General features: G+C 36.7%; 1 protein-coding gene across 2 annotated transcripts in view; it reads left to right on the top strand.

The window, feature by feature from the left end:
• Uchl3 (ubiquitin carboxyl-terminal esterase L3 (ubiquitin thiolesterase)) overlaps positions 1-25,050 on the top strand; it is a 52,742-nt gene extending 27,692 nt beyond the window's left edge. The window contains exons 7-10 of one of the 2 annotated variants that reach the window (XM_013012067.1): positions 15,687-15,878; positions 21,490-21,565; positions 23,224-23,282; positions 24,834-25,045. In XM_013012067.1, the coding sequence (XP_012867521.1) occupies positions 15,687-15,878; positions 21,490-21,565; positions 23,224-23,282; positions 24,834-24,917 (411 nt within the window). In that variant the 3' untranslated portion in view covers positions 24,918-25,045. Of the gene's footprint in view, positions 1-15,686; positions 15,879-21,489; positions 21,566-23,223; positions 23,283-24,833 lie in introns of both variants that reach the window. The other variant, XM_013012077.1, reaches the window with a different exon arrangement.
• Positions 25,051-25,262: the final 212 nt, after the last annotated feature.

The raw sequence follows: 25,262 nt of genomic DNA, 5'->3' as shown, positions 1-25,262 counted from the left end.
AAGTGGCGCTGTGGCTCAAGTGGTAGAGCACTAGCCTTGAGCTGAAGAGCTGAGGGACAGCGCCCAGGCCCAGAGTTCAGGCCCCACGACCAGATGCCAAAAAAAAAGAAAAAAAGTTTTGGTATTTTCCAGCAAATTAGTTTTTGTCACTTCCTACAAAGCATCTAGATCTTTTTTATCTGTATTAGTCTGCTTAGGCTGCCATAAATTATAACAATGGGTGGATTAAACAGTAGAAACTAGTTTTCTCACCATTGTGTCTAAGATAAAGGTGCCAGTAAGGTTGGTTTCTAGTAAGGAGTCTCTTCTTGGTTTGTAGACGCCACTTTCTCACAGAGTCCTCATATGCCATTCCTTGAATGCATGCAGACAGGGAAAGTGGAAGGCGACGAGGGAAAGCAGACAGAAAGTAGTTTGGTGTCACTTCCTTCTCTCACAAGGACTCCAGTCCTATTGGATTGGTATCCCATCTTTATAACCTGTGTGCATATGGATACAGTTACATTGGAGATTAGCACGTCAGCACATGAATTTAGGTGGGACACAATTCAGCTACAACATCTTCTTTGTGCTCTTTTTACAACTCCGCAGCCTTCTAGGTATACCACTTCTCTTTGTGGAGTTATTGCTTTCTCTTTCAGACCTCATCTTAAAACTCATTTTCAGAGAAGCCTTCTTATATCACAGTTAGGTAGGTCTTGTCTTACTTTCCATGATCAAATCCTATTAATAACCTATATAAAAATTATTTTCTTCCTTTAGTTTGTTTATTCTGCTTACTTACTAGAATTTAAGGCCCATAAAGATATGGGCCTGGTTTGTCATGTGTACTTTGCATCCTTAGCACACTGTTGGACATATTTAGGGTTCAGTAAGATTTTTTTACTGTAAATTACAGAACTCTACCACTTACAAGCTTAAACAAGATTCTTTCCTCAGGGTAAAATCAAGATAATGCCACCTACTTTTCAGAATTGTCATGGAGATCAATGAGTTAATATAATAAATTGCTTACTTAGAACAGTGCCTGTTTTTTAATGGTGATTCAATAAACATTAGGTCGTCATTCTAATTTAATTTACTAGAAATTGAGAAAAATGAATGTGAATGGCAGATGAGAATTAAAGCAGATGAAAGGAGTCAGGGATTTTTAAGAGGTCATGTAGAGTCTTCAGAGATGGTATGTTTTAATCAATTTTTGACAAATTGAGTTTAAGTTACGAAGTAAAATTTTATTTAATTTACAATGGAACATAAAATTTATGTTGATTAATTTTGTTAGCTTAGAAAAGATGTTAAATTTAGCTGGGTACCTCTGGCTCACGCCTGTAATCCTAGCTACTCAGGAGGCTGAGACCTGAGGATCGCAGTTCAAAGCCAGCCCAGGCAGGAAAGACTGTGAGACTCTTATCTCCAATAAACCACTAGAAAACCTGAAGTGGCGCTGGCCCCACGACCGGCCCCCCCCCCCAAAAAAAGATGTTAAATTTATAGAGTCATCTGTATAGCAGTCTAAGACTTGGGAGAAATACCTGTAGTGTTTTATATTTGCTTTATGTTACTTTTTAGATTTATAAGAAGTCTATACAGGGAGGATAGTGATGAACCAATAGTAAATCCATAGATAGGTCTGGTGGGTGATAAAGGGGTGGGTTGAGGAAGAAGAGCCAACAGTAATACAGTATAATAGTAATTGTAGTAATTTTTGACATCATTTATACTGTATTTACAAAACATTTAAGTGGAAATGGAGGAGGCGGGAGCCTAATTGAATGCTGAGCTTCATAGACTAAAAGAGAAATTAATAAGCTGAACCCTAGAATTCAGTAGTCATTTTAGAAGATTGGCTATGGTGTGATGCCATAGAATAATTACTACTCGTATGTTACTTTACATTTTCTTAACTTGTCCTGAAAGGTATTGCTTTTACATTCAATAGAAGAGCAGTAATAACATCTAAGTTAAATTATCAGGGAAAGAAAGCCTTCTTTGTCTTTTTCCTTTGCTTTTTCATTTGCTGTAATGACTATTTTGTACTCTGTTCTGAACAGACCTAATTGGAATGGACATATAATTTGTAAACTGCTTAACTGAATATGAAAAATCTAATTACAGTAATTATTACTAAAATCAGTAATTATTTTCCATGAAAATACTCTCTCTATATATATGTATATATTTTTTATTTATTTTTGCCAATCCTGGGGTTTGTACTCAGGGCCTAGGCACTGTCCCTGAAGCTTCTTTTTTCTCAAGGCTAGCACTCTTATTACTTGAGCCACAGCACCATTTCCAGCTTTTTCTGCTTATGTGGTACTGAGGAATTGAACCCAGGGCTTCATGCATGCTAGGCAAACACTCATCACTCAGCCACATTCCCAGCCCTCAATTGTATTTTTTATTTTGTTTTTGTTTTTTTTGGTAGGGCTTACAGATGTATCTACATCCTTGTTTATGGAAAGCTTTGTTTTATAAAATCACATTAATTTTTTTAATCATTAGCACTTTGAAATCAAATATTAATCACTAAAGAGAGATGAAAGTCAAAAGCAATTAAGAGCTGTGGACAATTTATCTTACTCTAAGTTAGGATATTTGTTATCACTTTAGACTACTAGTCAAAGGAGAACTGCCACAGAATCAGCTTTCCAAACTTTCGCTGAAATTGTTTGGCTGGATTTGGTGACACATGCCTGGCATATTAGTAATCAGGAGGAGGAGGAGGCAGGAGGATCAGGAATTTGAGGCCAGCCTTGAATACATAGGAAGTTCTAGACTACCTAAGGCTACACAGTGAGACTGTCTCAAAGGAAAAAAAAACTAAGTTTGTTTGGAAGTAGTGGATGAGGAAAAATAGAAACTGAATTGGACTCTAGACAAATTGTCTATTACTTAGCAAGTGATCTTGAAGTAAGAAGCTAAGCCTTTCTGTGCCACAGCCTCTTCATCTGTAAAAGGGACATAGTAGGAATATGTCTACATCATAAGGCTGCTATAGGAACTAAATCCACAGACTGCTGGTTCTGACCAGCAGATTCCAGGGCGATGGATGAAGAGATGCCCATGCAGTGATATCTCAGAACATTTTCTTGTTTGTTTGTGCCAGTCCTGGGGCTGAACTCAGTTCTTGGACACCATCCCTTAACTTTTCTTGCTTAAGGCTACTGCTCTACTACTAGCACCATAGCTCCACATCTGACTTTTTTTTTTTGCATTTAATTGGAGATACAAGTCTCACAGGCTTTTTGTTCAGGCTGTCTTGGAACTGTGATTCCCACATCTCAGCCTCCTTAAATAGCCGGGATTACAGGCATGAGCCCCAGTGCCCAGCTAGAAATTTTATTATTAAATAATTAATATTCTAGTAGCACCATGTAGTGAGGAATGAGCTTAACCCACAGACATGATTAATCTTCTCACCCTCTGCTTTTGTAGGCTCAGACTGTTCGAGGGCTAGTTTAGGGAGTTATAGGAAAATGGGAGCAGCATTCTAAGAGAAAGATTTTTAAAAAAAATTAGGAAGCAGTAAGATAAGTAGATACAGGGACTCCTCCTGTCTTTTGACAAGATTACTGCAGAAAGTCAGACACTTACAATCCTGGATTTTTACTTAGACATAGGATAAATAGCCGTACACTCTGCTGGCATCATTCAAACTTCAAGCACACCAGTTAAATCTCCTGCAGCCAGTCACAGTCCCCAGAGGACTCTATGCTTCCCACGGTACATTACTTCTGTAGCAATCTCAAAGAGAAGCAAATCCATGAAAATATTTTTCTCATCTCAAACAGAACAGAATGGTATTGGTGGCAAGTGTGTTTTATTTTCGGAAAACTATTAGAATCTACTTGGCTTTTATTCTAATGCACACTGGAAATAGATTAAATAGTAAAAATGGTTTAAAATTTCACCTTCATTAACTGCATATGTACAGTTTATACTTCCTTGTACTCTAAATTACTTTTTAGTTATTTGTATTGTATTGGAACCGCAGAGACAGCAGCAATCATTCTGTGTAGCCAAATTAAAAGAATCACTTTTTTAGAAAAATTCTTTCTTTAGATATTTGTTTTCTTTTCTTTGAAAGAAACAAGCAAGTCCAGGGCTGGGAATATATATAGCTTAGTGGTAGAGTGCTTGCCTTGCATGCATGAAGCCCTAGGTTTGATTCCTCAGTACCACATAAACAGAAAAAGCCAGGAGTGGTGTGACAGTGCCTAGGCCTTAAGTTCAAGTCCCAGAACTGGCAAAAAAAAAACAAAAACAAGTCCAGCTTGTTATAAAAAAGATTGAAACTGTAACTGGATGATCCTTTTTCTTTCTTTCTTTCTTTTTTTTTTTTCTTTGCCAGTACTGGGGCTTGAACTCAGGGCCTGGGCGCTGTCCCTGGGCTTCTTTTGTTCAAAGCTAGCATTCTACCACTTAAGCTACAGCGCCACTTCTGGCTTTTTCTGTTTATATGGTACTGAGGAATCAAACCCAGGCTTCATGCATGCTAGGCAAACACTCTACCACTAAGCCACATTCCCAGTCCTCATTTTTTGTTTTGATCTACATTTAATACCCCATTTTTATCATTCTATTTTAACAAGACTTTATTGTAGGAATTTTCTAAGGGCATCTTCACTTTATCTTGTCCTTAAAACTGAGAATTTTAGAACTTTTTTAGAACTTTAGAATTTTAGAATTATCCATTCTTCTGATGCCATTATCAGTATTGTTTCTTCACATCATTCCCTTTATATATTTTGTTTTTCTTACATCTCCTCATCTCTTTTTAGTTTTCTTTAAAAATGTTTAAATCTTTTTTTTTTGTATAAAATAATGGATTTAGGTGTGACTGGGTCTTAAACTCAAGACCTGGTACTCACTTGGATTTCTTGCAGCTGGAGCTTTACCACTTGATGGCATGCAATCCTCCAGCCTGGGGTTTTGTCAGTTACATTAGAGATGAAACCTCAAAACTTTTTTTTTTTTCCTGCCTAGGCAGCCTTGAGCTGCAATCCTCTAGATCTCAGCCTCCTGAGTAACTAAGATGGCAGATGTGAGCCACTGGCACCTGGATCTTACAACATTTTTATACATGTATACAACGTGCTTTGAATGTATTTATCCTTCATCATTCTCTCTTATCCTGCTCTCCATTTCTTCTCTGTCCTTCCATCTAAAACAGTCCTTTTTCTTGTTTTCCAATCTCAAAAGTTTAAAGTAGTCTATTACTTAAAATGAGAGAAATGGAGATATTATTAAGTAAATTCTTATCTTAAAGAAAATTCTTGGGGACTGGGAAGGTGGCTCAGTGGTAGAGCACTTGCCTTGCATGCATGAGGCCCTGGGTTCGATTCCTTAGCACCACATAAGAAAAAAGCCAGAAGTGGCACTGTAGCTCAAGTGGTAGAGTGCTAGCCTTGAGCTGAAGAGCTGAGGGACAGCGCCCAGGCCCAGAGTTCAGGCCCCACGACCAGACGACTCCCCCCATCCCAAAAAAAAGAGAAAAGTCTTGGATCACACTTAACCAATTTACCCCTCCAGAACTGATTAGATGCACTTCTTATATCTAAAAGGGCCTTCAGTAGTAAAAATAGTAAAATCTAGAAACTGAGGTCTTTGGAAACAGTGAGGTTTTATTGTTTGTTTTAAATCAAAGCCTTTCAGAACAGGATTTAAGAATTTCACATGGTATCACCTTGACAATAAAAAATTTTTTAATAATTTCACATGGCAATAATGAGAACTTTATTTGAGGCTTTTCACATATTGGAAATGATTTCATTTCTAGAAATTAGTTTGGATAGCTTAATAATATACTTGAATTTGATGTAACATGTAGAAATATAGGTCACCCTATCAAGAAGAGCTTTTCTTATGGAGAATTATAGCCCAAAGTGAGAAAAGACAATTATTAAACCAATAGGGGGCAAACTTTTTAAAGAATATCTTGTAGTCTGTGGGCATCCTGATTTATTAGGTGATCAAAATGAAGAAACTTGACATTTAAATTTTCCATGGCGTATCTAATAATATTTTGTATATTTTGATATCTAGCATGTTTGGCTTTGAATTTGTCATCTTGAACATATAAATGTTTGCATCCTTTCCATGAATCTGGTTTTATTTTTTTACTTTTTACTTGTTTCAAATACACTCTGTTACATTTACTGTAATCCAGTATATTATATTGAAATTTAACTGAAAATTTACAGAAATTCCCATCTGTTTAAACTTTTAAGTTTTATATATGTGTACATATTCTCATGTGCATATATCCTTTAACACAAATACACCGTTTTTATAATCTTTTATAATCTTTGTAATCTTTCATAGAATATAGCAACTCTGGAGGTGTTCCTGATTGTTTTCCTTTCCATGTGCCATTTTTTAAATGTAGTGGTGTTTTTTATGTCTGGAAGGACACCATATTTAGGGAAATGTGATGATTAAGTGCATAATTTATCAACAGATTGCAGTCCTGTCATAATTTGAAATTCACTTGGAAATAAAGGTCAAATTTTATTCTTTTCAGTATTTTATTTTGATTTCTGTCTTGGGAAGGTAGTATACATTGTTTTCTACTAGACCTCTATCCTAGATAGGCCTGTGCTTGTTGGAAAGATTGGGTATAATTTCTGGATGATACCATGTCAGGGAATCTTCTTGGCTACATTTAAGTATCATTTCTGGGTGAAGGAAAGGAAAAAATTTTAATATTCTGATCAGCTCACAAGTATTCCCTTTTTAAAAACGTACACAGCTTTTTGAAAGTACCTTTGTCATGGAATGATGATTACATTTAGTAGAAGCATATGGTATGGTACGCTAAGCTCTTCATGTACCCTGGTCCTGTCTTTTCAACTCCCTGAGATAGATACTACCCCATATCAAAAATAGGGAAGGTAAAATTGCTAATTTGTCCAAGGTCATAAAGTTAGCATGCTTGTTTTTGTTTTCTTTTTGGCAGTACTGGGGTTTGAACTCAGGGTCTTTCGCTTGCTTGGCAAACACTCTTACTGCTGAGCCACACCGCCAGTCCTATTTCCATGCTCTGAAGGCAACAAATGTAGAGGTAAATCAAAATTGCTAAAAGAAAAAGTGAAGTTTAAAGTATATTAAGTTATGTAGGTAACTGTTTGGGTTTTTTTGGTTTTTTTTTGGCTTTTTGGTTTTTTTTTTTTTTGGCTAGAGACTCACTGTTCAGGTCAAGCCAACTTTAAACTCACTGTGTGGCCCACACTGGCCTCAAAGCCAAGATCCCCCTGCCTCAGCCCTCCTAGTGCTGGGATTATAGAGATACACTACTAAGTCTAATCCACAGTTAACAATTCAAATATGAATGAACTACAGTTAACCATTCAGATTTGTACTGAACACTTTATTCTTTGTTGCTTATATATAGAATCCATTCCTAGTATGGTAGATTTTTTTTCCTTATAAAATATGAAATTACTGGGCATGGTGTCACACACCAGTAATCCCAGTATACTTTCTTTATCACAAAGCTCTTCATTAATATTGCATTTTCAAAATGAAGGTCTGCAGTAACTGTGCCTTGAACAACAACACTATTTTCCCAACAGTTCAGATGACAACATCTATAGCGATAGAGTTTTTTTCTTTTTTTCTATTCTACAGGGTCTTAAATTCCAGGCCTTCAACTCTTGCTTGGCTTTCTTGCTCATAGCTAGCTGGCATTCTGTCACTTCAGCTACACCTCCAGTTCAGGCTTTGTTGGTTAGTTGGAGATAAAAGAGTCTCACAAATTTGTCTGCCCTAGATGACTTTGAACCATGATCCCCTTAAGTAGTTAGGATTATGGTTATGAGCCCCAGCAACAAGCTTAAAGTTTTTTGTTTTTGTCAGTCATAGGGTTTGAACTCTAGGCCTGAGTGCTGTCCTTGAGCTCTTCAGCTCAAGGTGAGAACTATACCACTTGAGCCACAGTGCCACCTCCAGTTTTCTGGTGGTTAATTGAATATAAGAGTCTCCTGGTCTTTCCTACCTGGATTGGCTTTAAGCCACACTGCTCAGATCTCAGCCTCCTAGTAGCTAGGATTATAGGCATGAGCCACTGGCGCCTAGCAAAAATAGCTAGGATTATAGGCATGAGCCACTGGCGCCTAGCAAAAACAAAATTTTTTTTGGTCCATCATGGGGCTTGAACTCTGGGGTTGGGTGCTGTCCCTGAGCTCTTCAGCTCGAGGCATGCACTTTACCACTTGAACCATAGTGCCACTTCCTTGAAGCATTTCTAAGTAGAATGTGTATATTGTAGTTTTAGTCATTATGCTACTATATCCTTAATAGACAGCAGTATAGTTTAAACAAAACTTTTACAGGCACTGAGAACCATACATTTTGAATGCCTTGCTTTATTGCAGTGGTCTGGAACCAAACGCACATTATCTCTGAGATATGCTTGTGTATTACCTGTAAAATAGTTGTGAAGTCACATTATACTGTAGCAAGTAGAGGCGGCATAACTCAGTATTAAACTTCTGGATAAGAACACAAATGTTCGTGTTCTTAGTAGTTTGAATGAAACAATAATTGTTATTCATTTTGGACTTCTTTAGCAAAACTAAGAAACTTAGTTGAGAAAATGAGTTACTAGAAAATGAGAAAGCTTACTAGAAAATTAGCTGTCATTAAGAGTCCTAACTGTCTCAAACAATAAACTGGAATATATAATCTTCTGTAGTTATTATGAAAGACAGCTTGGAAAAGTTTAACTCAAGATTCAGTTTCAGTGTTCATATTTGAAAGCAAAGCTAACTTAAATCAGATTTTATTTAAAAAATCGTATCATTACTAGTAATATCAAGATTTCAAAGCTGATGTATGTGTCTTTAATCTTTGTGATTCTAATAAGAAAGCCACAGATTCATGATTCTAGTATAGGACATGTCATTTCTAAACACTTAAAAGTCTTTGACTCAATTCTCAGCATCCTAAAAAAATTAACTAATTCAATTAAATAAGATTAATATGACTTGAAATTTTTTCTGAATTATATTAATTGAACCTTTTTTGAATTAAAGTATGTATAGTATATTGTTACATCCGATTATCTATCTGCCTATCAGCCTTCCTACCTACCCACCCATCTAGAATACATTTAGAATTAGATGGTACAAGTTAATATGACTAGAATAAAAATTTATGATGATTGTATCTAATGTTTAATGTCTCTATGTATTTATTCATCAAATGCTTAGTGTGCTGGTAGTGAAGTAGTAAGATAGTAGATAATAGCTTTACTGTTGAAGAGCCCTTCAAAGTACAGGTTGAGTGTTCCTAATCTGAAAATCCAAAATCTGAATGGTTTTGAGGATGTTCAATTGGCATAGTAGATAAAAGTTTTCACTGTTCAAAAGTCCAGTTCTTCAAAATAGGTCAAGTGTTCCTAATTTAAAAATCCAAAATGTGGATGGTGTAGGGGATGCCCAATTGAACATTCCAAAATCCAAAACTATGGAATATGAAACACCTGTTTCATATTCTGTTGGTCTCAACCATTTTGGGTAAAGAGTACTAAACCTTCAGTTACCAAAAAAACAGTCACAGTAATATACCATTTTATACAACAATTGACATTGTAGAGTACTGGTCAGATGTGAACTGAGACACAGCCCTGGATGGATGGAACTCATTCAGCAGGAGTGTTTTGTAGGCTTATCATCCTTTCTTTTTTCATTTTTTTTCCTCTGATATAGAAACGAACACTGGAAAGCCTGAGCAAAAAGAACTAAAATCACACAGACAAAAATTAAATCACCATCTTTGGAAATGATCATAATTTCTAATTTACAGAATTGTGTAGATCGATAGCATCTGTAGTTTGAACATTAGATATTATCATTGCTGACCAATGAACATACAAGGATACTTGTGAACATTGCATCAGATCATTGTTTACAATTATAGAAAACTAGAAACAATCTAAAAGCATAATGTCTATGGTGCAATGTCTTTTATGCATCTATTTAAAGAGTGATTTGTTACTGTGAAAAATGATGAGGAAATGTACTTACTAAGAAGATAGATGCCCAGAATAAATGGGTTACTGAAAACGACATGAAGAATATGATCATGTTTCGGGTTTTTTTTTGTTTTGTTTTGTTTTTAGTCGGTTGGTGCTTAAACTCTGGATTTGGGCTCTGTCCCTGCACTCTTCAGTTCAAGGCGGGTGCTCTACCACTTGAGCCACTGCCACTTCGGTTTTCTTGTGGTTTATTGGAGGTAAGAGTCTCATGGACTTTCTTGTCCAGGCTGATTTGAACCGTGATCCTCATATCTCAGCCTCCTGAGTAGCTAGGATTACAGACATGAGCCACCAAAACCCAGCATAATCATGTTTTATAAAAGAAATAGCCACAAATTTTAACAATTTGTGGAAGACCAATTGTTATAGGCTGTCATGAGACTATAAAATCCTTGCCAGCAGCTGGGAAGGGAGAGATCATACTCACAGACTGTATTAGGTACTCATGAGATTACTGAGGACAAAGCATGGAAGAGCTATAAGGCCAGGGGCCAGTGGCTGGTGCCTGTAGTCCTAGCTACTAAGGAGGATGAGATCTGAGGATTGTGGTTTGGAGCCAGCCCGGGGCAAGAAAGTCTGTGAGACTCTTTATTTCCAATTAAGCACCAAAAGTGGAGTTATGACTCGTGGGAAAGAGCACTAGTTTTACAGTGCCCAGACCCTGAATTGAAGCCTCAGGACTGGCAGAAGAAGGAAGGAAGGAAGGGAGGAAAAAGGGAAGGAAGAAAGAGCTACAAAGAAAGAAATAGTTATAAGATGAAGGGGTTAGAAGAGGAGAGGAGCAGTTACTGTAGGAATGCCCCCAAGCATGGATTCTTTTCTCCTGTAGACCAAGCTTAAGACTCTGCAACAACAATAACCTGGAGAAGTAATCTGCTTTCTTGTGATCTTTCTATGAGAAATCCCTTTACAACTGGAGTGGCATTGAAGCCTTCTCTCAATATCCAAGGACATAGGACCTACCTATATGACAGAGGCTGAACCAGAAAACCAAATGTTTCCATATCCCCACAAATAGATTAGAAATTACCTGAAACAAGTAGCAGAAGTGTGGAAATGAATCTGTAACATGGAGAAAAACCTTCTCTGAGTTAAGGGCTTTGAGCAGAGCTCTAAAATTGTTCATGGAACAAGAACATAGAAAGTTTAACAATCCATCCCACCCTAAGCACAAAGTGAATGCTGTATGAATTTTAAGCCAGTAATAGGGTGGGAGAAAATATAACAACAGTAAAATCCAAACAGCTCAATTCCTGAATAGATTGACTTCTTCCCAAATACTGAAGTCCTAGCAGAAAATCAAATATCACCATTCCTAGAGATGAATTTATTTATTTCAGTCTCTGTGCACTTACACAAAGTATCTGGCTTATAGCCCAAAATTACAAAGCAAAAACAAAACAGCAACATACTGTCAAGAAACAAAGCAATTAATAGAGTAAATTATAGGTAGAATGCAGATATTAGAACTAGTAGATAGGGAATTATAAACAACTATGTTAATGGTTAAACTTTGAAAAGGACAGTATGTACCAATAGATGGGGAATATCATAGCTGGAAATTAAGAAAGTATTTAATGCAAATGCTAGTAAGGAGAAACTTAGTATCAAAGATGAAAATGCTTCAACAAAATTGATTAAAAGCATCAGTAAATATGCTAATAGATGACTAGAAATAACCAAACATATCTCTGAAAGAAGAAAAGTAGTAGAAAAGAAAAAAATGAAAAAACAAAACACAAACAGAACATCCAAGAATTGTGGGCAATTTTGAGTGATCTAATACATGAAAGTAGAATCCCAGAACAAGAGAAAGGGAGAGAGGTGACAAGGAAAGTATGGAAAGGGCCTTTGGACAGAAAAAAAGCATTTAAGGAATTAATGACCAGCTCTTTTTCTAAAAATAAAGACATCAAATCACAAGTTTGGAGAATAACTTTAGAAATATAGGCAGAATAGATAGTCCTGGTGCATTAAACATACACATGCACACACAAGCGTGTACCATAAAACATACTATTCAAACTCCTAGAAATTAAATAGAAAATGCTCAAGGTCAAAAGAGGAGGCAGACATAGAAGATACAGATCAATAAAGCTAATAAATTGGACTTATAAAAATTATGCAGGATGGGGCTGGGAAGGTGGCTCAGTGATAGAGTGCTTGCCTTGCATGCCTGAGGCCCTGGGTTCGATTCCTCAGCACCACATAAGCAAAAAGAAAAGAAGCCGGAAGTGATGTTGTGGCTCAAGTGGTAGAGTGCTAGCCTTGAGCTGAAGAGCTGAGGGACAGCGCCCAGGCCCAGAGTTCAGGCCCCATGACCGGACCCCAAAAAAAAAAATTATGCAGGATAATGAAAGACTCCAGTTGAACAAAATACATCTTTCAAAAATGAAGAAGAGCAGGGTGTGGTAGCTCATGCCAAAAATTCTTGCTACTTAGGTAAAGATTCGGAGGATCCCAGTGTTAGGTCAGCTCAGGCAAAAAATGTACAAGACCCCAAATCAGCTAATAAAAGCTGGGTGTGGTGGTGCATTCCTGTCATCCATACTACACAGAAGTGTAGATAGGAGGATTGTGATCTAGCCTGGCCTGGACATAAACACAAGATTATATTTTTTTAAAAAAACATAAAAAGCTGGGGAGGTGGCTCAAGTGGTAGAGTGCCTGTCTAGCATACGTAGGCCCTGAGTTCAAATCCCAGTACCACCGAAAGCAAAAAAAGACAAATTAAGATAACCCAAAACTGAGAACTCATGACCAGCTTACCAGCACCATAAGAAATGAAAAGGAATTTCTCTGTGCAGAAGCAAGACAATAGCAGAAAGAAACTTGGATCCGCACAAAGAATTGGGAAGTAATGCAAATGGAGCCAGTGAAGGTAAATGTAAAATACATTTTACTCTTAACTTTAATTGCTCTTAAAGGTAATTGTCTACATAAAAGTAGTAACCCCATATAGTAAATTTATGGTGTACGTAAAAATGATGATAGCATGAAGAAAGGGAGGAAGAACTGGTAATAGTATTGTGAGGTTCTAACACTACATGTAAACTGGTGTAATGTTATTTGAAAGTACTAGTAAAGCTAAAAGTTAAAAGCAATGCACTCATAGTAAAAATGAATGGAAGCATAAAAATAATCCACACAACCAGGTTCTGGTGGTTCATGTCTATACAAGACAGATAGGACGTTCACGACTTGAAGCCAACCTAGGCTAAATTCATGAGACTCTTATCTCCAGTTAACTACAAAAAAGCTAGAAGTAGGGGTATGGTCAAGTGATTAAAGCACCATCCTTGCAAAAAAGCTAAGAGACAGTGCCAAGTCCTGAGTTCAAGCCCTAACACAGGCGCATGCGTGCATGTGCGTGAGTGTGTGTGTGCACGTGTGTGCGTGAAGTCAGGCAAAGGAACAAAGAATAGATGGAAAATAACAAATTGATTGGGCAAGTATAAGCAGCTAAAAATCCTTTACATATATGATGCAAACAGCTGGTAGAACTGAAGGGACAAGTAGACAATGCCACGTTTTTTTTTTTTTTGTCGGTCGTGGGGCTTGAACTCTGGGCTTGGGCGTTGTCCCTCAGCTCTTCAGCTCAAGGCGAGCGCTCTACCACTTAAGCTACAGCACCACTTCCGGTTTTCTGGTGGTTTATTGGAGATAGGAGTCTCACGGTCTCTCCTGCCCGGGCTGGCTTTGAACCGCGATCCTCAGATCTCAGCCTCCTGAGTAGCTAGGATTACAGGCGTGAGCCACCAGCGCCAGGCGACAATGCCACATTTTTACAGGAAGATTAGAACCCTCCTCCCAGTTATCAGTAGACAGAAAACTCATCATAAAGATGAACTGGACATCCTTGTCAAGTAACTTACCTCTTTTGATATTTATGATGCACATGAATGTTCACCAGGACAGATGATAACTCAAGGCATGAAGTCCTGAGATTGGTCCTAAGCACTGAAGGAAAAAAAAACCAAAAACATTTTGGGAAGGTTGTAATTGCGTTGCTCTTTCTTGTAAGAGAGTTTCCTAAGCATTAGGAAATAACTGTAGTTGGGTTTGCTCTTGAAGTCCATAGGTTCTGCATCTGTAGACCCAACAAAAAGAAATCTTTTAAAATGTGTCTGAAGTTGGGCACTGGTACTTACTTACTGGTTTAACCCTAGCTACTCAAGATTTGAAGCCAGCCCAGGCAGGAATATCCTTGAGACTCTTGTCTCCACTTAACACTAACAAGCCAGAAGAGGAGCTATTGTTCAAGCAGGAAAAAAAAAAAAGCTCAGGGACAGTGCCCAGGTCCTGAGGTCAAGTCCCAGGACTGGTGCGATTGTGTGCACGTGCACATGTGTACACACATACACAGTGTGTACTAAACGTGTATATTTTTTCTTGTAAGTAATCTAGAGTATAAGCAATTTACAGCATACTGAAGGATGTGTAAGGGACTTGAACATTTATGTAAGGAACTTGAACATTCATAGATTTTGGCACCGCAGGGCTCATGGAAACATTCCCCCATGGGTTCAGAGATGACGGTCCTTAGAGGTAGAGGGCCATGATATACATACATTACCCAGGTAAAAGAAAAGAAATGGGCAAAGCATGGTGCACATGGCAGTAATCTGGCTATTTGGGAGGCAAAGATCAAGATTGTGATTTAAGGCTACATGGGTAATATAGCAAGACACTGTCTGAAAATAAAATCAGAGGGATAAGAACAGAGGGATGTGAAGAGGTTACTCAATGGTAGAATACCTAACTAGTATGTACAAGGCCCTGGCTTTGATTCTCAGTACTGAAAAAAATAAAGCAATTTTCTCTTGATCATATAAGCTTTACACCATAGTAATAGGATCTTCAGCCACTAGAACCTGATTTCTTGAGATTCAGTCCTAGCCCTATCATTGGCTGGTGGTGTCGTTTAGCCCAATTTGTGCTCTCAGCCCTCATTTGTGAAGTGGGACATACGTGTACCTATTTATCTCATGGGTTTCTGTGAGATGAAATGAATGAATATATTTATAAAGTGCTTAAAAGAGTACCTGACATGGAATAATTAATATTACACATTTTAACACTGTTGCTTTCTAAAAGATAGTTACTCGGCTATCATGTCTTCCGTGGAACTTGTCAGCCTAAGTAAGAAAATGATATATTAAGGTCATCATCTTCAGAGGGATTCATTTCACTCTTGTTAATTGTATATTTTCAAGTGTTTTTTTTTACTTTTAGAAATTATACCTTCTAAGGAATTCTTTGTACCAATGTCTATCACCCTATGATTTTCTTTCCACTCAATTCTTTGTGTTTTGTGTATGTTACATGGTTTTTGTGTATGTGTTACATTTTGGAAAACAATTTTATGTAATACCATTGTAGTGGCTTTTAAAACATTCCGTTCCATGAGCTGTGATATACAAATGAGGATATGTAACTACTCAGATATGCACCTACAGAAGCTGTGACATATAACCTCCTACTTGGGTATATATTTCCACCTTACCCATTAAAAAATATCTATCTATGATCCTTTACTAGATTATGGTTATTTTTTAAAAAGTGCTAGACCATACGTTGCTTTTAAGAATAAATGATCACCCAGTAACGTGGTCTAAGTAAAATATTCTCTCTTTTAATTATGTAGTCCTCCTCGCCATCCTCATCACAGCCTCATTCTAGCCACTGCAGAACGAAGGCCTCATCATTGTGTCACCATGCATCCCTGCCCTGGGTCAAACGTAACCATGTAGGCCCTGCAAAGGCTACCAGTCCATCTCTCCGTCTTCGTCGCTGGCGACCCTTCTTACGCCTACCATCTTTGGGTCTCCATTCTGTTGTAAGTGTAGTCAATCTTCCATCTCTTCTTCCAGTGACGAGGGCAGGCCTTTCCCCCACCCCTTTAAATGTCTTCAGTCTTCAACGTGCTTTTCTCTTGGTTCACTAGTCCATTAGCTTTTTCCCCACCAGTAAGATTGCAAACATAATCTCTATGCTTTGCAGTCTTCCTTGACTTTTGCCAATGCCTTGGTGAACATCCATCTTTCCACTCCATTTCCTGCAAACATAAGGGCACCAGCTTGTTGATTCGGACCAACATTCATGATAATGTTTCTGTTTCTGTCTGTTTTTAAAGTGAATGTGTGTTTTCTTACTCTTTGGCTTTCTGATTTCATTTTGCCTTGGGTCAACAAATGCTGTGTACCTTCTGTGTTCTTTGCCATCTGTGACTTAATTTTTGTTATTATTATATTTCTGAGCAGGTCTAGTTTCTTGCCGTGCTCTGGGGTCACTTTTCTTATACTATCCTTAATCTAAATCCTTCAGGGGGTAGGGTGTTTCTTCTAAGCCATTTTATTCCCTGAGGTGGCTCAGGTGCTTGGTTTAATCTTGATCCAATCTTCCCTGCCTATTCAGTTTCTAAAGATCTCTTTCTAGTAGGAGGTGAGGATTTTTTTCCTTGGGTATTGATGTAGGCTTCCCACAAATACTATAATTTCTCTTTCAGAGGCTAAAAATGTTTACAGACTATTAAAAAGTACACTGGCTTTTAAAAAATAATCTTGCTAATTATCTTAAATGTTCTGGTTGATGATTGAATTCTAATAATTCTCATAATTGAAATAAACTGCAGAACAAAGAACTATAAGTTTTGTCTTCCCCATGTTTTAGACTGTTAAGGGCAATGACTGTAGTTTGGTGGAGCCCACCTAGAAATGTAGTATTACTGACTGAAAGCATTGATGTGTGCCATGCATTTATAAGAAACTTGATATTTCTACAAAGCATATGAGTTTTGAAGCCAAAGGATGACTGATTACTCATACATTTTAGCATCTAAAAATAAAAAAACACCAGGCAGTAATGGCTCATACCTACTTGAGGCCAGCCTGAGCCAGGAAAGTTTTCAGTACCTGTTCCCCTCCCCCATCCTTCTCAACAGAGAGCTGGGTGCAGTGGAATACACCTGTCAATTATAGCTACAACAAGGAAGCCTAAAATAGGCAGATCTTAGTCTAGGCAGGTACCTGAGCAGGAAGTGAGACCCAAGAATTACCAGCACTCAAAAGAACTAGGTATGGCTCAGCAGTAGAATGCCTCTCTAGTAAGCATGAGGCCTTGAGTTCAAACCTAGTATTGAAAGAAAAGGTGATGTTAAACATTTTCTCTACCTTATATACCGTCTTAGGACTGTACTCAGATTATGGTGTAGAATTGACATTTTTCCTTAAACATTTGTTTCCACAATATTATTATGACCTATAAATATCATTCTACTTACACTGGGTATCAACAGAATGGTGTCCCTCTCTATTTCATTGTCCTCTATATGGGTTATATCATTCATTTGCCATTTTAATTCATCCTCCATTTGATATTTGTTGCCTCTCTACTGTGCTATATAGTGTTTGACAGTGAGAGATACAAGGTGAATTCAGTGAATAAAGGAGATTCTAATTTTGCCAATTCTGATTAGGGGGAAATTGACTTAATTCTAAATATGAATAATTTATTTTGTACTGAAAAAATTCAGAATATAACTGAGCATATCATAAATGTTGACATTTTCAGCTTTATGTTTATATGTAGTGCTGATCATTGCTTGATATTAAGTCCATTGCTCTTAAGATTCATAAGTATTTTCATAAGTGGCTAGTGTTATGATTTTAGAGTCATATTGTATGAGTTTTATACCAAATTCTGTTACTTGTTCTTTGTAAATCAGAATATATTACTTAATGCTTCTGGTTGAGTTTTTTAATCTTTTAAAGTAAAGTGGATATGATCATATTAACTACTTTATGATCATATATTGGCCACTACATATAAAGTACTTAAAACAGTGTCTGTTATACTAAGTACCATATAACTATATTAAATTTAATTGCATTTTTAAGGTGTGAAATGTATATTTGGCCTGTAATGTCTGTCTATTTGCATTGTTGCATCTCTTTTTATTCTTTGAGATAACTAATATACTCTTGCTAGGAAATTTAAACTATAGTTTTAAAAATCTAAACAAAAATATAGCAATGTGTAGCCTGTTTTTTTTCTTTTCTATTATTGATCACTTTCTGGAATAAAACACTTGCTGGAATTAGCTTGTTATTCTTCTTTTAGTGGAAAGAAAGTGGCAGTTTATTAGGAAAGAGATTCATTTATTAGGAAAGAAATACACTTTCAATAAACTAAAAATCTCTCTAGGGTGAGAATGACCTTTACTAGAATAATCTTTGAGTTGATGAGTAATTGCAGTCTAGAAATCATTTGAATTTGACCAAAGACCAAGAATCATGATACAGACATTGAGGTTTTATAGGTAGTTTAAAATTTATAATCTTTACTCTTATGATACTTTGAAGCCTTTCATACCTTTTTAGAGACTTGTATTTTGTTTTTTGTTTCTGTTTCTGTTTGTTTTGAGACAGGGTATTGCTATATAGCCCAGGCTGGCCTGGAATTTACAATCTTCCTCCCTCAACCTTCCAAGTGCTTGGATTTCAGGCGTGCCCCCCTACACCAAACTTCAGATTTGTCTTTTTAGTATACACATTTGGATGAAAGGTACAATGACATTCAAATTTGGTTCACTCGATTTAGTAGTTGCTTACACTGTGAAAATGTAGTATTAATACTGAAATAATATGCAGGCTTCTATGATACTTAACAGTTTACAAAGTACCTTCAAAGATCTCATTTAAACATCAAGACAAGGTAGACAAGAAGCCCAAGGCTCTCAGGTTGGGTACATACTGAGTTTCTGACTCCAATTGTACTTACTTTTACCTGTAGCATAATGGTACTTTGCAGGCAAAATATGAAAAATAGAAGCATGTGATGCATACTTCCTAAGATGCTAATAGCAATAGCTTGAAATACTTTTGGAAAGTCATGTTAAAATGAATAAAACAAGACTATGTCCCAGTTAAGTTCAAAATACCTGTTTTGTTTTGTTGTGTGTGTGCATGTGTGCACTCGCACATGCATGTCAGTGCCAGTATGGGGCTTGACCTCAGGGCCTCATGATCTTGCTTAGCTTTTTTGCTCAAGGTTAGTACTCTTCTACTTGTGCCTCACTTCTGGTTCCAGCTTTATTTCTGGTTAGTTGGAGAAAAATTTGGATTTGTGTACCCGACTAGCTTCAAACCTTAATCCATAGATCTCAGCCTCCAACACAAGGCTTAAGTACAAAATTATTTCCAGCATATCTCTTTTAGAATTATATTTGTAATTTGTAGAATTGCTTTAGAGTCAGCCTTGAAAAATTGAATTTCTGTCTGGCCACTGGTGGCTCTTGCCTATAATCGTAGCTACTTTAAGATGCTAAGATACAAGGATCAAGCCTCAAAGCCAACCCAAGCAGACAAATCCAGAAGCATCTTACATTCAATTAACGAGAAAAATGCCTGACTGGAGATGAGGCTCAAGTGTAGATTGCCAACTGTGAGCAAAGAGAGCATAAGGCCCTGAGTTCAAGTCCCAGTACCAGTGTATGCGTGTGCGCACACACACACACATACACATACACAAATCAAAAAAAAATATTGGATTCTCTTTTAGTCACCAATAAAATAATGATATTGAGTTGAATAATCACTAATGGATATAAAAAAGTAAAGAACCCTATTATCACAACTTTATGTATTTTAAGAAATACTGTATCTAAGAAGGATTAGGAGCTGGGAATGTAGCTTAATGGAAGAGTGCTTGCTAGCATGCATGAAACCCTGGGTTCGATTCCTCAGTACCACATACACAGAAAAAGCCTTAAGTGGTGCTGTGGCTCAAATGGTAAAGCACTAGCCTTGAGCAAAAAGCTCAGAGACAGTGGTTAGGCCCTGAGTTCAAGTCCCAGGATTGGCAGGAAAAAAAAAAAAGGATTAGGCTTTTGTCTAAGCCGATAGATAGAAAGCACAAGGAGGCATATTTTAGCCTCATTATGAGAAATGGATTGCGTCAAACTTTGTGGCAACGCCCTTGTCATGTGAGGATCTATAACATGAGGAGCTATGGAGTACTAAATCAGTGGTTAAACCAGATAACCTTGAATACTCCTAACTATGGAATTCTTTAGTTAGAATATAGGTAGGAAGAGCTAGTTTGCCATACCAGTTTATGTGGATTTTTTTCCATTAATAATTTGAGGGAAATCTCAGAAGACTAACGATACTGGGTGAGTCACTGTATCGGCACATACTTTAGAACCATTCTGTAAATCTTACAAAATATACCTTTTAATTTATAACAATTGGAAATGTGTAATTACTTAAAAGTGAAAATCGATTTTTTTTTTTTTTTTTTTAGTTAAGACACTACTTTACTAAAAGCATGTTATAGGCCCAATGCCAGGCCCTGGCCTGGAATCCTTCCTACTCAAAAGGCTGATATCTGTGGATTGCAGTTCAAAGGCAGCCCAGGCAGGAAATCTGTGAGACTCTAATGTCCCATTAATCACCAAAAGCCAGAAATAGATTGGTGGCTCAAGTGGTAACACTAGCCTTGAGCAAAAAAGCTCAGGGACAGTGCCCAGGCCCTGAGTTCAAGCCCCAGGACTTAACCAAAAATATTGTGTCTACTTCCATTTAACAATGAGTGTATTTCATTCAGACCAATTAGATTTGATGATTAGCTAACATATATTATAGTTAGCAGTGTAATTACTGCACATTATAAAGTATAAGTTAGTGTATTGATTTTGTACAACTTATTTGGATGTTTAAAAAATGTAAATATTGCCCATGCCAATTGAATTTGATAAGCTGAGAAAACATAGATATGTTTTAAATTTCAAATTAGTCACTTTAAGAATCAAAGAATGGGTGAGAAAAGTCATAGATTTAAAGGACCGTGTCCTTCAGTCTGTTCTAAGTTTTTTTTCTCCATTTTAATCATCAGAGCTTATTCTCTCATTTATTTATTGTTAAGCCCTTTAAATCTAGAGTGAGTTAAACAATTACTTTATTCCATGACTATTCATAGTGCCTTATTGTAAACATAAAATTATTAAGGTCAGGTCATTAAGGAAACATTTTAATACCTTAAATTTTTAACTTAAAAAGAGTTTCTAGATTCTTTAATATTGGAATTACTGAAAGTGTTTTAACTTTATTCTTTTGAATATTTAAAAAATTACACAAATCTGATTATACATTTATTTCATTTAGCAAGTATGTATATACAGTGCTAGCAGTGGAATTTGTAAAGTGAAAAAGTCTTTATCTTTACATCAGTTGGGACTGAGAAAGACATACCTTAATTATTGTTTTCTGTGCTGATAGACGGACACATTGTCAAAACAGGCCACATACTCTCTCCAGCGTATCCTTGTAATAAGCCTTAAATTACATTGGATGAATGGTCTCTTACATAATTGATATTATTTGTACATGTTTCTGTGTACCTGATTGACTACTAAAATATATAATATGTGTTTTCCCCTCCTATTTCAGGCACCAAGCCTAGATGAGAAAGTAGATCTTCATTTTATTGCATTAGTTCATGTAGATGGGCATCTCTATGAATTAGGTAAGAACTGTTTTAATTTTCCTGGGGAGAGAAATGCTAAATGCTAAATCTCTACTGTAAAAAATAATTGATATTTATTGTTTATTTACAGTTGATTAATTGAAAAATTAGGTTGACTTAAGGTCAATTTTCTTCTTAATATTTTTTACTGTAAAAAGATTTTTTTTTCTTTTTGTCGGTCGTGGGGCCTCAACTCTGGGCCTGGGCGCTGTCCCTCAGCTCTTCAGCTCAAGGCTAGCACTCTCTCTACCACTTGAGCCACAGTGCCACTTCTGGCTTTTTCTGCTAATGTGGTGCTGAGGAATCGAACCCAGGGCCTTAAGCATGCAAAGCAAGCACTCTACCACTGAGCCAACTTCCCAGTCCCCGTAAAAAGAATTTTTTGATGTTTAACCATCTTACAATTCATGCGAAAATTCCACAAATGAGCAAAAATATGTATATTTGGGGGGGGGTTGAGCTTGGCTTATCTTGCTCAATAGGTTTGTCACTAGTTCCAACCACTTTTTTGGCAAATGTCATAATTTCATTTTTCTTTATAGCTGAGTAATACTCCGTGGCATCTATGTGCCATATTTCTTTGTGTGTGTGTGTATGTGTCAGTCGTGGGGCCTGAACTCTGGGCCTGGGCGCTGTCCCTCATCTCTTCAGCTCAAGGCTAGCGCTCTACCACTTGAGCCACAGCCCCACTTCTGGCTTTTTCTGCTAATGTGGTGTTTAGGAATTGAACCCAGGGCCTCATGCATGCAAGGCAAGCACTCTACCACTGTATTACCTTCCCAGCCCCATGTGTCATATTTCTTTTACCCATTGGGTATATAGGTCAATTATGCAGGTTTCTCTCTTGTGTATTCATTTGTACTCCTTCAGATATAGACCTGATAGGTTTTATATTTATATATATCAGGATCCTAAGGTACATATAGTTTTAGTTTTTTTTGTTTTTTGTTTTGTCAGTTCTAGGATTTGAACTCAAAGCCTCATAATTGCTTGGTGCTCTTCTTTTGAGCCATATTTCCAGCCAGATTTTTTGCAGCTTACTTTGGAGATAGAATCTGGTGAACTTTTCTACACTTGCTGGCTTTCAACCAAAATTCTGTGGATCTCAGCCTCCCGAGTAGCTAGTTTACAAGTAGGAGCAATCACCACCAGCTACTTTTAGTTTCTTAAGAAACCTCCAGCTGAGTACTAGTAGCTCATACCTATAATCCTAGCCACTCAAGAGGCTGAGATCTGAGAATTGTGGTTGGAAGCCAGCTCATCGCCAATTAACCACTAGAAACTGGAAGTGGAGCTGTGGCTTAAACTGGTAGAGCACTAGCCTTGAGAGAAAAAACAAAACAAAACAAAACACCTCAGGGACATTGCTCAGGTCCTGAATTCAAGCCCCACGACTGACCAAAAACAAAAACAAAAACCTCTATACTGATTTCTGTAATGGTTGCTAATTTTTCATATTTGCAGGAAATTAAAGCTAATATTTATTTACAATATTATTCATGATGATTTCAGCTTTCAAACATGAAAGTAACACATAGATAACACATTTAAAACATGTTTTAAATGATATATCCTCACTATTGGTAAAGAAAAATGAAAGGTATAGCACATTATTCTATAGAAACTGCTAAGTGTTCAACCGTGTCTATTTTCCACAGATGGGCGGAAACCATTTCCAATTAACCATGGGAAAACTAGTGATGAAACGTTATTAGAGGTAACAATAAAACTTTTTGGCCCATTTAAAATGTTATTGATAGTCTTTACCCTCCGTAAAACATCTCTAGGGATTTTTTGTATAACGTTTCCTCTGTATTCAGATGTTTCTTTGTCCTTGATCTTTTAAAAAAAATCCCCAAACAAAAATTGAAACTAGTATTAAAAATGAAATATTTCTAGAGTTCCTTGTTTGAACAAATGTCACATTTGAAAAAGACAAAAACAGTATTGAGTTGTTTATTATGTCCCATAGATTTCATTAAATGCCAGATATCAGTTGTATCTTGTTCGTAATTTTACTTTTTATTATCTTTAAAAAGTCACTTAACAAAACAGTTTATGAATACAATGCATCTTTTTTTTTTTTTTTTGCCAGTCCTGGGTCTTGAACTCTGGGCTTGGGTGCTGCCTTGAGCTTCTTTTGCTCAAGACTAGCACTCTACCACTTGAGCCACAGTACCACTTCTGGCTTTTTCTGTGTATGTCGTACTGAGGAATCGAATTCAGAACTTTATGCACGGGAGGCAAGCACTCTACTAGTAAGCCACATTCCCAATACAAGGCATCTTGATCAGCGTCATCCCCTTCAATATTGTCACCCCCTTTGACCCACCTCTTTCCTTATTTTTCTTAGATTGGTAGTATATACAATCATTCTTTGGGCTGATACTGGCACTTGAACTCAGGGCCTGGGTGCTGTCCCTGAGCTTTTTTTGCTCAAGGTTAGTACTCTGACACTTGAGCCACAGCTCCACTTTGGGCTTTTTGCTGGTTAATTGGAGATTAGCCTATTCTGACTTTGAAAAGTGATCCTTAGATCTCAGCCTCCTGGGTAACTAGGATTATATGTGAACTACCAGCTCCAAGTTTTCTACAGTGATCTCTTGAGTGCATTTTCTACTCTTCCCCTCTTCATTTTTCTACCCCTATCCCCTTGGCCTCACCCCTATCCCCTCATGAACATACCCATTTCTTGGTGCTGATTTTATTGGGCTTTGACCTAGTCTTCTAAAAAATTGTCCCCCCAAAAAAGAAAAAAAATTGTACCAATTGAGCTCTCCATAGACTTTATTATATGTTAATTCATTTGTAATCACTTGCATACCACCCAACGTTTTTACTTCTAGATTCATAGGTACATTCTATCTAACACAAATGAAGGAAACTGCAGTCTTGGTTTCTCTTCACTTAATAAAATTTTCTCCAAGTCTTTCCATTTCCTTATGAATATCATTCTAATGAGTAAAATAGCATTGTGTATATATACTACATTTTCTTGTTGATCCTAATTTTAGAGATGTTGAGATATTGTGAAGTTATGTACCTTATAATGAATAAGATATATATCAAGTTAAAATTTTAAGAATACTTACTACATCTTTCACTTTTGTGCTAAACAAATTAAGCCACCAACTATTCAATTCTTTTAAAAAATATTCAGCTTTTCATTTGGAAAAGGAGTGTAAAACTTAGTGTGAACTAAAAAAAATATGAAATGATTGTCATTTGTTAGTAAAACATGTTTTTGAACTATACTTTTTTCCCATAGGATGCCATTGAAGTTTGCAAGAAGTTCATGGAGCGTGACCCTGATGAACTAAGGTTTAATGCAATTGCTCTTTCTGCAGCATAGCCAGACGATAATGGAAACACCAAATACTGTATTATTTGTGACAGAAGTTAAATTCCCGCTGCCATACACTAACTCAAAATTTTTGATATTTTCACTAACTTGACTGATTAAACTTTATGTGAATTAAACTTTGTATTAACTTGTGTTTTATGTTATTTTTGCTGCCAAGTTAAAGGTGCAATTCTTTAAGAATTCATCATTTGATGACTAGCAATAGGGTTCTTAATTTTTTTGTTTTAGATTTCACGAGAGATGGCACAATTTCCATCTGCATTGTATGAATGTATATCATGTCATATATGTTCTGACATTCAGAAAGCATTTGTAGAACATCTACCTGTCACA

The sequence above is a fragment of the Dipodomys ordii genome, unplaced genomic scaffold (assembly GCF_000151885.1).
Source record: "Dipodomys ordii isolate 6190 unplaced genomic scaffold, Dord_2.0 Scaffold1, whole genome shotgun sequence".
Classification (NCBI taxonomy): domain Eukaryota; kingdom Metazoa; phylum Chordata; class Mammalia; order Rodentia; family Heteromyidae; genus Dipodomys; species Dipodomys ordii.
The sequence above is the reverse complement of the archived record's forward strand: the minus strand, read 5'-3'. Positions and strand labels throughout refer to the sequence as shown.